The sequence below is a fragment of the Triticum dicoccoides genome, chromosome 5A, assembly GCF_002162155.2.
Source record: "Triticum dicoccoides isolate Atlit2015 ecotype Zavitan chromosome 5A, WEW_v2.0, whole genome shotgun sequence".
Taxonomy (NCBI): Eukaryota; Viridiplantae; Streptophyta; class Magnoliopsida; order Poales; family Poaceae; genus Triticum; species Triticum dicoccoides.
Window position 1 is genome coordinate 426,303,958 of NC_041388.1, and position 12,865 is coordinate 426,316,822.

Genomic DNA, 12,865 nt, shown 5'->3' on the forward strand with positions numbered 1-12,865 from the left:
AGGCCTACTTGAATAAGAGTTTTTCAATGAAGGACCTTGGAGAAGCTGCATATATATTAGGCATCAAGATCTATAGAGATAGATCAAGACGCCTCATAGGTCTTTCACAAAGCACATACCTTGATAAGATATTGAAGAAATACAATATGGATCAGTCTAAGAAGGGGTTCTTGCCTGTGTTACAAGGTGTGAAATTGAGCTCAGCTCAATGTCCGACCACGGCAGAAGATATAGAAGAGATGAGCGTCATCCCCTATGCCTCAGCCATAGGTTCTATTATGTATGCCATGCTGTGTACCAGACCTGATGTAAACCTTGCCGTAAGTTTGGTAGGAAGGTACCAAAGTAATCCCGGCAAGGAACACTGGACAGCGGTCAAGAATATCCTGAAGTACCTGAAAAGGACTAAGGAAATGTTTCTCGTTTATGGAGGTGACGAAGAGCTCGTCGTAAAGGGTTACGTCGATGCTAGCTTCGACACAGATCTGGATGACTCTAAGTCACAAACCGGATACGTGTATATTTTGAATGGTGGGGCAGTAAGCTGGTGCAGTTGCAAGCAGAGCGTCGTGGCGGGATCTACATGTCAAGCGGAGTACATGGCAGCCTCGGAGGCAGCACATGAAGCAATTTGGGTGAAGGAGTTCATCACCGACCTAGGAGTCATACCCAATGCGTCGGGGCCGATCAAGCTCTTCTGTGACAACACTGGAGCTATTGCACTTGCCAAGGAGCCCAGGTTCCACAAGAAGACAAGGCACATCAAGTGTCGCTTCAACTCCATTCGTGAAAATGTTCAAGATGGAAACATAGATATTTGTAAAGTACATACGGACCTGAATGTAGCAGATCCATTGACTAAACCTCTCCCTAGAGCAAAACATGATCAACACTAGAATTCCATGGGTGTTCGATTCATCACAATGTAACTAGATTATTGACTCTAGTGCAAGTGGGAGACTATTGTAAATATGCCCTAGAGGCAATAATAAAAGCATTATTATTATATTTCCTTGTTCATGATAATTGTCTTTATTCATGCTATAATTGTGTTATCCGGAAATCGTAATACATGTGTGAATAATAGACACCAACATGTCCCTAGTAAGCCTCTAGTTGACTAGCTCGTTGATCAACAGATAGTCATGGTTTCCTGACTATGGACATTGGATGTCATTGATAACGAGATCACATCATTAGGAGAATGATGTGATGGACAAGACCCAATCCTAAACATAGCATAAGATCGTATAGTTCGTTTGCTAGAGTTTTCCAATGTCAAGTATCTTTTCCTTAGACCATGAGATCGTGTAACTCCCGGATACCGTAGGAGTGCTTTGGGTGTACCAAATGTCACAACGTAACTGGGTGGCTATAAAGGTATACTACGGGTATCTCCGAAAGTGTCTGTTGGGTTGACACGGATCGAGACTGCGATTTGTCACTCCGTATGATGGAGAGGTATCACTGGGCCCACTCGGTAATGCATCATCAATATGAGCTCAAAGTGACCAAGTGTCTGGTCACGGGATCATGCATTACAGTACGAGTAAAGTGACTTGCCGGTAACGAGATCGAACGAGGTATTGGGATACCGACGATCGAATCTCGGGCAAGTAACATACCGATTGACACAGGGAATTGTATACGGGGTTGCTTGAATCCTCGACATCGTGGTTCATCCGATGAGATCATCGAGGAGCATGTGGGAGCCAACATGGGTATCCAGATCCCGCTGTTGGTTATTGACCGGAGAGCGATCTCGGTCATGTCTACATGTCTCCCGAACCCGTAGGGTCTACACACTTAAGGTTCGGTGACGCTAGGGTTGTAGGGATATGTATATGCAGTAACCCGAATGTTGTTCGGAGTCCCGGATGAGATCCCGGACGTCACCAGGAGTTCCGGAATGCTCCGGAGGTAAAGAATTATATATAGGAAGTGTTATTTCGGCCATCGGGACAAGTTTCGGGATCATCGGTATTGTACCGGGACCACCGGAAGGGTCCCGGGGGTCCACCGGGTGGGGCCACCCGCCCCGGGGGCCACATGGGCTGTAGGGGGTGCGCCTTGGCCTATATGGGCCAAGGGCACCAGCCCCAAGGGCCCCATGCGCCAAGAGATAAAAAAAGGGGAAGAGTCCCAAAAGGGGAAGGCACCCCCTAGGTGCCTTGGGGAGGAGGGATTCCTCCCTTGGCCGCCGCCCCCCTAGGAGATTGGATCTCCTAGGGCCGGCGCCCCCCCCCCCAGGCTCCCTATATATAGTGGGGAAAGGAGGGCCTCTCAAGCCACGCCTTTGGTGCCTCCCTCTCCCTCTCCAACACATCCTCCTCCTCCATAGAGCTTAGCGAAGCCCTGCCGGAGTACTGCAGCTCCATCACCACCACGCCGTCGTGCTGCTGTTGGAGCCATCTTCCTCAACCTCTCCTCCCCCCTTGCTGGATCAAGAAGGAGGAGACGTTACGCTGACCGTACGTGTGTTGAACACGGAGGTGCCGTCCGTTCGGCGCTAGGATCTCCGGTGATTTGGATCACGTCGAGTACGCCTTCCTCATCCCCGTTCTTTAAACGCTTCCGCGCGTGATCTACAAAGGTATGTAGATGCAATCCGATCACTCGTTGCTAGATGAATTCCTAGATGGATCTTGGTGAAACCGTAGGAAAATTTTTGTTTTCTGCAATGTTCCCCAACACGCACCTCCTCCACGTTGCCCTGGCCGACCGTGGGGCCGCTGGCACCGGGATCCTCTCCGGATCTAGATGCTAGTCATGCGGCAGGGTGGCATCGGGGTACGGGAGAGGCACGCGGTGCTGCCAGTAACACTCCGCCTGGTGCACCGGCACGTTGACGCGATGCCTCGGCCGGCGAGCTGGCGCCGGCGGCGGAGGCAGGAGAAACTCCGGGGGAAAGGGGATGGCGGGCGACTTGCCCTTGGCCTTGTTGCTGCTGCCGGCGCCGGAGAAGAGCCCCATTTGGCACGGCCGGGGTGGCTAGGGTTTGCCGGCGACAAGGGAGCGAGTGTGGCTAGATGAGGATGTGGGCTGGCTGGATGAGGACGGACCCGGCGCACAGTCGGCTTAAAAAAGGACGACTGCCATTGATGACGTGTGGGCCTCACGTCATAAATTAAGCTGACCAGGTAGGTGACGGGCGGTTGAACGACCGCCAGGTGGGGCCGCGGCGGACACCGAGAAGACGCGCGTGGCGTCCATGCCACGTCCGCGCCGACGCATTTGGGACGTAAATTTGGGTCGCAAATGTGTCGGTGCGGACGCGAAACGGACTTCATTTGGGTTTGGCTCTTTTTTGTCCGTGCAGATCTAAACTGACGGCGGCGAACGAAATGGATCGCCCCATTAAAGTTGTTCTTAGTGCTCGTGCCGTATCATAATTTGTGCCAAACATTCGTCATATCTGCCCTTCTTTCTTCATGTATCGTCACCATTCCAAATGAACTCAAAAAACATGGCCATGTACATCGAGATTTATTCAATTCTGCGTGCCTGATTTACAAACTATACAAACAAAACTGTCCTACAATAATTAATCCAACTACGAGAATCAAATCCTGAAAAAAAAAATTAACCAATGGCTACCTCACAACGCACAGAGCGATCACAAAAACGCCGAAAGAATGAATCACTGGAGGGAGGACACGGCGCGGGCGAGCCTGCAGGCGCCGATCGCCGGCCCCGCGGCCCTCCACGGCGCGCCCTCCTCCGCCTTCCACAGCCCGTCGTCGAAGTTGCGCGCGTAGCCCTCGGAGTCGTACCCGCACCCGGCCGCCACCCTCCTGCGGCCGCGCCAGCTCCTCCCCCGCGCCCGCACCAGCATGCCCCTCGCCGGCGCCCACCGCCCGCTCCGCGCGGCGCACAGCCGCGCCAGCCCGCGCCTCAGCGCCGCCCACGCCCCGAGCCCTCCCCCTCCGCGCCCGCTCCCGGCGGCGTGGCTCGACAGCCTCTCGTACGACGTGGCGCCCATGTCAACCGACCGACAGGACAGGAAGCCTTCCTCTCCGCGGCTCGTGCGATGGATGATGATGTGTGGTGCTGGCGTTGGACTAGCGGTCGCGGGCGGTTTTATAGACGTGGCGGCAACGGCGACGGAGGACGGACGCGCGTTTCCTGCGGGGGGTGTGTCGTTCGAGGGAGCGTTTCCATGGTGCTTTCGCCCGAGCTGGGCCGTGGGGCCCGTAATTGGCCCGGAGGACGACGACCGTTTCTCCGCTCGCTTGCCCAGCTGCCAGATGGGCCAGCCGTTGATGGCGCTCCAAGCCTAAACAAATGGCCGTTCCCAAAGCTGGAATTTTTTGGTGCCATCTCAAGAAGATGTGTGTACGTTTGTATAAATAAAGTGGCGTAAAGTGCTCTGGTACACAGGCTGTTGGTCACATTCGGTGGACTAAACCGAGCAATGTGCTGCACCACACTTTGTTTACAAGGAAATTTCCAGGAGTAGCCGGGAAGATTGCTAGTTTTCGTAGCTGTTAAGAACGGGGAGCTTAGTTAATTGATTGAGCTGAGATATATATAAGTTGGCAGGAATATCGAGAGGCTGTCATGGCCGCTGACAGTTTCTTAGCGCCCAATTAGCTGGAACACCGACATAGCCTGATATGCTAATGCTGGTCTAGAAAGTAAGGGAAAGAAATATTGGAGAATTAATACCGGAACATTCGTACCGCCAGCACTGAGCTGGTCTAGTGGTTAACGACTTGCTAGCATAGGTGCATAGCTGGGCCTGGTATGGTGTACCAGACAAGACAATGACAACTGACAGGCGAGCTTACATCAGCTGAGTTCCATTTGCAGCTGCTGCACTTGCACACCACCCGCCACCTAAAAGAAAAAACTTGCACAACATCCATAATGCACACAATGAAAAACTGAAAATCCTTAGCTCGGCATGAGCTGCTATGCATTTTATTGCGCACATCTTCAGAATTCCCTGTACAGAAAGAATTCAATTTGAATCGGAATCAGGCCCAACGCTGGTGATTTGGTGGTACACAGATCTATGCCTAGTTCAGTACACGGAGGCCTCCTCAGCGCCTCATTCGTCCATCACTTCTTTGCCTTGGAGAAACGAAGGCACCTGTACTTCTCGCCGCTGACGGTGATCTCGAGGGCTCCGTCTTGGTTGTCTTGATTGGAGGCGGTTCCCATGAGGACGCTCTTTTCCTTCTCCAGGTTCTCCTTCTCCATCTTCAGCCTCGCCTCTTGCCGCGCGATCTCAGCCTGTCAAAGATGAGTAGCCTGTCAATCAAGCCATGATAAGAAGACGCTGCTGGTGTTATCGTTTCATTTGGGAAGGAATGGATACGTTTAGAGTTATCGATCAAGAACTCTTCACTTTTGTCTATCGAAAAATCTTTTTAAAAATTATAAGAAGCTGATGTTTAAGTCTGGTTCTAAGTTCAAATAAATGTCTTAAGGTCTGAGAGAACAAAATGTGCACTTAACTTATCCTGCTCCTAATATGACAAAACATAGTCATCGCAGCAGGGCTCGCTACACTAATATAAAGCCCAAAATCACTCGTAATGAACAACAGAGCATAAATGATAAAGCACATCATTTTCTCTATTAGATACCTTGTTACAATCAGAAAGATAATTATTTACGAATTACATTCTCCCTGGACAAGTTTTGTGTGCAGGTTCAGATACTGGACATCCACAATTTTTGTTTTAAGATGGACATGACACTCTGAAATCATGCGTGCCAACCACACAAGCCACAACATTTTACCCAATTAACTGAATAGTGCTCAGAATATGACAAGACACCACCACATCTTTCTGATATCACAGCACAAAATATGCTTGCAATCTACAAACACTATTCAGTATTTCCTCGAGTTGCTGGCCAGCCCAGAATCCATAGACACGAGCACAACGTGCCGAGATATAACCAAATTAGCAACAAAAAAAGAAAAACATGCAGGAAAACAAGTCAAAGGGTGCATTCAACTTCAGTAGTCAATTTCCCGCAAAGAAAAAAAACTTAAGCAGACAATCAATAAGAGAAGCAGGTATCTTTGGCTGGTGGCCTCGTGCTAGTCATGCAAGAAAGCAGATAAGAGCACTTTGGTCAGAAGGAATCCCAAATATGGACTGAGCCACAGGCTTCAAGAAATCTACTGCTCTCTCACAACAACATAGTTGTGATTATACTAATAATAAATTAAAGCGTGGTTTTACTCCTATATTAAGATAATCCTATGCATAGGCTCACAATTTGACATTCGCACCACATCACTAAGGATCTATCTGTTCAGCAACAGAAAAACATGACATTTTTCGAACAAGATAAAATCCCCCCTTCACATTACTTGGAACTGAAAACTATGACATGAGCAGGAGTAATCCCACTCACATCACTACGGTATAGTACTATGGTAATCATGACACCAATTTTCATCCATGTGCAAGAACCTGGCTAGCTCATATCTAATCACTGAATACTTAGAATTGATAACTATGATAAGAGCAGTAGTAGTCCCACTCACATCACTAGTGTATATCACCACAAATTTTCATGCCTGTGCAAGAACCTGGCTAGTTTACATCCAGTCACTGACTACCACAGCGTAACCAGTGCACCTGAACCCCAGACCTCAAAGATGCTCATAGTAACCGTAGATGTGAAATTTGCTCCCAAAGCGCAGCGATTACTGATTAATCAACACCTAACATAGCAAACACCTTCTACCAAATTCGACCACGCCACTTAAACTTCAGAATTACTTCCGGATATCGAGCAACTACAGGAGATCACTGATAAATCTGAAATGCACCAGCATTCAGCAGCAACCGATATCTGAACTACTCTGAAGGCATCATGCCATGGACACCACCACCAACTGACTCAGCACTAGGGCATACGCAGGCAGATGAATCAGAATGGTGGGGAAGGAGACAGAGATTACTGGGGTGTTGGATTACTACCTCGCGGCGGGAGAGCTCGGCCTTCCAGGCGGCCTCCCTCTCGGCGACCTCGCGCTCGCGCTCCTGGATGTAGCTCTGCATCTCCCGCTCCTTCATGATGCGGTCCTGGATGTCCGCGTCCAGCGCCTCCTGCAGCTCCTTCACGAACCTGTCCACCACCGCCTTGATCCGCACAGACATCTCGCCCCCTCCTCCCCTCCTAATCTACACCGCGCGGGTTCCGCTTCCGCTCTCCTTCTCCCCCTCTCGTCTCCCGCTACTGGCGCCGCCCTCCGGCGATACCCAGGCTGGCTGGCTGGCTAGGGTTCCGGCGTGGCGAGGTTGGTGGGCGCCGCGAGTCTCGTGCGCCGATGGTGTCTTCTCTTCTCTTGGCCGTCTTCTCGTTTGGGCTGTAGCGCCCTGTGCTGTGTGGAAGAGAAGATGTGGGACCCAGCAGCAGCGAGCCGACCCAGCATCCGGACGCCTCCCGTGATCTCTGAACCGTCGCCTTCTCCTGAAGACGTATTCTCCATAGCCCGTCAACTTCAGCTGAAGACGTACTCCAGCAACCCAGTAACATCAACATACGGATCAACACCAGCAGCAGGAAAAATTGCGCAAAAAAAAAACATCCAAACAGAAAAACTTGCAAAAAGCTTGCAAAAACAAAAACCAAAAAGAACAACCATCAGCATCACAGCCACACACCCAGCAGAGAACACCAAATGTCAAAGGTTCATAAATTTATCATAACCACCGGTTAAACTCGACGACGACGACGACACGACGATAATCCGACACATTAATCCACGACATCCATCCGGGCTAACAATAATCCACGACTGACACACATTAAACAGTTCAACGCCTAAACAAACAGTCTCGACCACGAAATTACGCTAAGACGACGGTGACATCTAGTTCAGGTTTTTTTTTCTTCTTCTTCTGCTTCAGAGTTCTACGTCAAGCTGGTCACTGACGACGATGGCATGCAGAGCTCACTTCCAGGGCATGCTGGACAGGCCGCTGTTGCTGGGGGTGGCCGCCGCCGGGACTCCCTGGTTCATGGGGCTGCCGGAGGACTCGCTCAGCGTGCCCCTGGACGGCGGGCTGTTCTGGGCCATCCCCACGCTGATGGGAGCGGGCGCGAGCGGCGGCACGGCGATCGGCGCCGGCACGAAGCTCGGCGTCATCCTCGGTGGCGCGGATGCGGGCTCATGTGCAGCAGCAGCAGCTTGGTGCTTCGGTGCCTTCTTCTTCTCGGCCACGGTGTTGAAGGTACCCACCACAACCTGCGGGTGCAAGGATAGCACTGGTTAGTCATTTCTCTAGTGTGTAATGACTTACTAATACAAGTGGATGCCAATGATGTGGAGAGTCTAGGAAAGTAGTTGGACATAACAGTCTGGCTAGTGAGAAATAAAATCATGAAGCTACATTCAGGTTTCAACAGTGTCCCCAGAATTTCAGTCAGAGAGGCATGCCCTTTTCAAAACATCATGAAACGAAAATCCAGAAGACAGATCATTGTGCTAACATCCTTGGTTATGAAGCAGTGAAGAAACTGAAGAATTCTGCTAATATACTGAATTCATTTCACTTTGGGCTAGGAAAGATGAGCAATTATCATGCACAAGCTACACATGTACAGCTATGCATCAAACGATTGCTGCAGTAAAGAGGAATCAGAGGAATGCTAATGCACTCAAAACGAAATTATGCAAAGAATTTTTCTTGCTAATAGAGAACTGATCTAGTAGGTGGATGCCAATGATGTGGAAACTCTAGGGAACTAACTGTAAATAGCAGTCTGACTACTGAGGAATAGAATCATGAAGCAGCATTCAATTTTCAGCAGTGTGCACAGAATATCCGTCGGAGAGGCATATGGCCTTTACATACACATCATAAACCAAAACCCAGGAGACAGACAGCTGTGCTAGAATGCTAACACGATGAAACCGAATTATGCACAGAATTTTACTTTTCGCTAGTATATGAGATAGAAAAGATTGGCAATTGTAATTTACAAAGTAACATAAGTAAAGCTATTATTCTCAGTTTGAAACGGTAAAGAAACTGAAGAATGCTAACACACTGGGACGAAAATATGCAAAGAATTTTACTTTTGGCTGTATTTTGGCATATGCAATGTAGAAAGTTTCATTAGGAATGCTATGCATGAAAGTGAAACTATGGCTGCACATATATGATTTACTGAGATTTGAGGTTGGTGTGAAAGAACAGACCTGAATAGGTGTGCAGGCAATCAGAAGTCCAGCAATTCCGCCACCCAAGACGCGGCCATCAGGACTTGCAAGTGAAACACTCAGCCCACCGGTTCGGCTACGATGGCCTCCAGTCTCTTGCACGGTGAATGATCCAGACAGTGACAGTATCTCAAATCGGCCCTGAGGCAGAAAAACAAGAACCATCACTTACAAACCTGTCATAGACTAGCCTTCTAGAGTGATTTCAACGAAAGAGATGTATTATCTCGAATTCGAAGTACATACCTCGTATGTGACCGTCCCACCTGAAGTGGCAGATTGCCGAAGGGTCACGTTTGAAATGGCGCCATTTGCTGAAAGAACCACAACTGCACGAACTCCATGCTGCGCAAATGACAGGATCTTTGCAGCCACATCCTGCAATGCAGCACTCAAGTTATTCACAAGTGCTGTGGACAATTTGTTATTTGTAGTTACAATGTGAAAATGCACAGCTTTTTGGTATGTGCTCAGGATGACATGCGAAAATACATATTATAACAGGCACTGCTACAATGTGAATGTGGGATTGAGGAGGAATTTTTACTACCTCTCCAGCTTGAACAGCAATGACATGTGGAGTAAAGCCAGCTCCTGCAGTCCCTGCAGAAATACAAATTTCACCAAGAACATGATCAAACACACCTGTATAGAGATCTCAACAGAAGCAGTGCGACACATTTTAAACTTCAGTCAAACAGACATGTAAAGCTTCAGTTAAAAAGTTAAATTTCAGCTGGGTGATGAAACTGTCAGGCAATAGGGATCCCTAGCTAGTAGCTACACATTATTTCAAAAATCACAGCAATTATTCAATTAAGCTTGCCTGTACGACAGTTACAGTAAAGAGGCTACAGTTTGAAAAGCAAGAAGGGTACAGCAGTAATTTCCACCTGCAGTCTGCACGCAGTACAACACCCCAGATCTAGTCAAAGCTAATCAGTATGTCCAGAGGCTAGGCAGTAAATTTCGAATTTCTCAACAGGAAATTAAATTAAATAAATAAAGGGCAGGTAAATAATTCCTCTAATTGCTTCACAAAAGTAATTAAACCGTAATAACAGAGAAATGGAGAAGGTTAGAGAGAGATTTACCGATGAAAGCAAGCGCAGACATGACCTTGTCCTGCTTCTTCACCTTGTTGGTGGAGCCCTTGGGGCGACCCCGCTTCTTCATCCCCGCCGGCGGCACCGCCAGCACGCCGCCCGCCGCCGGTTTGACGGCAGGCTGCGGGAAAGCCCCGGAACCACCGGGCGCCACAGCAGTGGGCTCCTCGGGCATGGTCACGGGCACCAATGCCAGCGACGTGTTGCCGTCGTCGCCGTACTTCATTGCGCGGCCGCGCTTCTTGGCGGCCTCCTCCTCCATGTTGAGCTCGAACGCCGGCCCGCCATTGCCCCCCGCAGCAGCCGCGTCGGGGCCAGCTGGCATGTCGAGGCCAGCGCCTCCCCCTGGCTGGTACGCCTCCGCCGGCGGCGGAGCTGAGCCCGGCTTAAGGAAGTAGGCGTTGCCGTCCTCGCCGTAGGTCATGCGCATGTTGGGCACGGGGCCGGAGGACTGCGGCGTGGGCGGGCTGCTGGGCAGTCCGAACGGCTCTCTCCCGGCCATCCCTCCCTGCTGCTCCTGCGACGCCCTCACCTCCATCATTCCTCAGAAAAAGCAGAAGCGAAGCTCCTACCCAGAAGCAGAACAAGCAAGCTCGGCAGCAGCTATAAGAAAACCATAAACCCTACGCCGCGCGCACAGAGCTCGAAATCTTTGACGACGAACAGAGCTCACACACAGTATCTTGGGACGAGTGGGACGAGGCCGCAAATGACGGGAAAAAATGAGGAGAAAACGAAAAGAAAACGGGAGCAAGAAACGGTAAACCGGAGCGAAATGGAAAAATAATGCGGGGTGGTTGGTAATCCAAGCCCCGGCGAGAGGATTCGGCAGACCAGGCGCAGAAATTACAGATCCCCCGCCCGAGCGAGGGCGCGGCAAAATCACCGAGAAATCACCGCAAATCAGGATAATACCGGGAAAATACGGACAAAAGACAAAGAAAATAATCAGCCAGGAAACACAAAAGCAGCAACAAAGCCAAGCTCTCGGCGTCGGCTGCACGCTCGCACTGCGCGCGGGGAAGACGGAGCTCGGGGGCGCTCGCTCGCTCGCTCGCTCGCAGGCCACTCCAACGACTGCGGACGGGGAGGGGAGGGGGCGAGAAATTTGGGGATTTCGCTTATCTCCTACGTAATTTGGGAGCCCTCACGAGCTCTCCTCCCAATTTCGTTTCTTTCTTCTTCTTCTTCTTCTTCTTCTTTTGCTTCTCTTTCTAAACTCCCCCGCTGTCACGTAATCTTTTAGGAAAAGAAAAAGGGATTAAATTTGTGCCGGGGGGATTAAAAACGGGCAGGTAAGTGAGGCGCGTCAGGGCTGCATTGGTAAGGGTCTACATTATTTGACCCCCCCAGGGCACTTATTATATTTACTTTGTGACCTCCTCTGCTTTTGGCTTTATCCGACCCTGTGTATATATTTTTTTCCCCTTTTGCTGTTGTCTGTTTTTCACTGTGCACATGGACCTAACCCAAAGCCGTTCCCCTCCCTACCACCACATGCCAACTGGCTAGCAAAGCCAATAATAAATTATACATAGCATGCATTGCTTTGACCAGACTAGTATGTGTTTCAAAAAACTTAGCAGATTCATATGCTAGCCAAAGGATTTCGCCTGGTTGGTATGTCTGTGGAAGGGTTTCACCACATCAATAAGTTTTTAAAAAGGTTATAACGGTTATAACTAATTTAATTTTTTAATGAGATTTGACCAAATGTAGTTGTCCTAAAAATGTTTTGGCCGGAATTGGACTTTTGAGACGGCGTATTGACAAGGTTAAGATGTTTCAAAGGAATTTCACTAAATGGCGTTTGTTTTGAGAAAAAAAACTATGATTTGACGATATTCTTATATGCTCAAAAAGGATTTGATCATATTTATATGTTTCCAAAAAAATTTGACCAGATCTATACTTTTGAACGGTTTTGACTAAATTATCATGTTTTCAATGGATCTTTTTCCACATGCAGACATTTTGAAAGGGTTTGGCCAAATCAAGATGAAGGATTTGACAAGATCCTTGTTCTAAAATGGGATTTCACTAGATCCCTGTGTTTTGAAAACACTTTGACCACATTGTATGCTTTTTAAGTATGACAATAACCATAACATTTCAGAGTGGCTGGACCGGATCCCTATGTTTTCAGAAAATATTTGACTAAGTTATACGAGAATTAACATCTATCACATATATTGTCGTGGCGGCAATTGTTTAGATCATGCTAGATGTGAATACGTATTGTCATCTATGTTATTCATGACAATATTGTATAAAGATAGTACGAATAAATGATCATGATTTATCACTGCAGTCAAGGTAAACATCATTGTGTAAAATCTGATAACTATGGAAAAGAGTTGAACTATATACCTTTTATGATTCGTGGGGATACATAAATGAACAGTAAAAACATTACAGTCAGGAAACAATACAATCATATATGTCACTCATGGCTCATTCGGATCTGATCAAAGTAATCACTAAATAAATGGCCATGTGAATAAACAAACAACCTATGCATGAAGAGTTGAATGGTTGGGATGAAGATGGAGCAATGACA

At 48.6% G+C, this 12,865-nt stretch overlaps 3 protein-coding genes across 3 annotated transcripts; all 3 read right to left on the bottom strand.

The window, feature by feature from the left end:
• Positions 1-3,467: 3,467 nt before the first annotated feature.
• LOC119297527 lies at positions 3,468-4,090 on the bottom strand. Its single transcript, XM_037575285.1, has one exon. The coding sequence runs from the start codon at positions 3,980-3,982 to the stop codon at positions 3,641-3,643; it is 342 nt and encodes a 113-aa protein (XP_037431182.1). The 5' UTR covers positions 3,983-4,090; the 3' UTR covers positions 3,468-3,640.
• Positions 4,091-4,879: 789 nt separating this feature from the next.
• LOC119302050 lies at positions 4,880-7,370 on the bottom strand. Its single transcript, XM_037579068.1, has 2 exons — positions 6,951-7,370; positions 4,880-5,238 (listed from the first exon to the last, which is right to left on the bottom strand). Exons 1-2 carry the CDS (start codon positions 7,128-7,130, stop codon positions 5,065-5,067), a joined length of 354 nt encoding a protein of 117 aa, XP_037434965.1. The 5' UTR covers positions 7,131-7,370; the 3' UTR covers positions 4,880-5,064.
• A 275-nt stretch (positions 7,371-7,645) lies between these two features.
• LOC119302051 (AT-hook motif nuclear-localized protein 10-like) lies at positions 7,646-11,624 on the bottom strand. The gene is made up of 5 exons (XM_037579070.1): positions 10,294-11,624; positions 9,750-9,802; positions 9,446-9,577; positions 9,179-9,340; positions 7,646-8,221 (listed from the first exon to the last, which is right to left on the bottom strand). The coding sequence occupies exons 1-5, from the start codon at positions 10,844-10,846 to the stop codon at positions 7,928-7,930; spliced, it is 1,194 nt and encodes a 397-aa protein (XP_037434967.1). The 5' UTR covers positions 10,847-11,624; the 3' UTR covers positions 7,646-7,927.
• Positions 11,625-12,865: the final 1,241 nt, after the last annotated feature.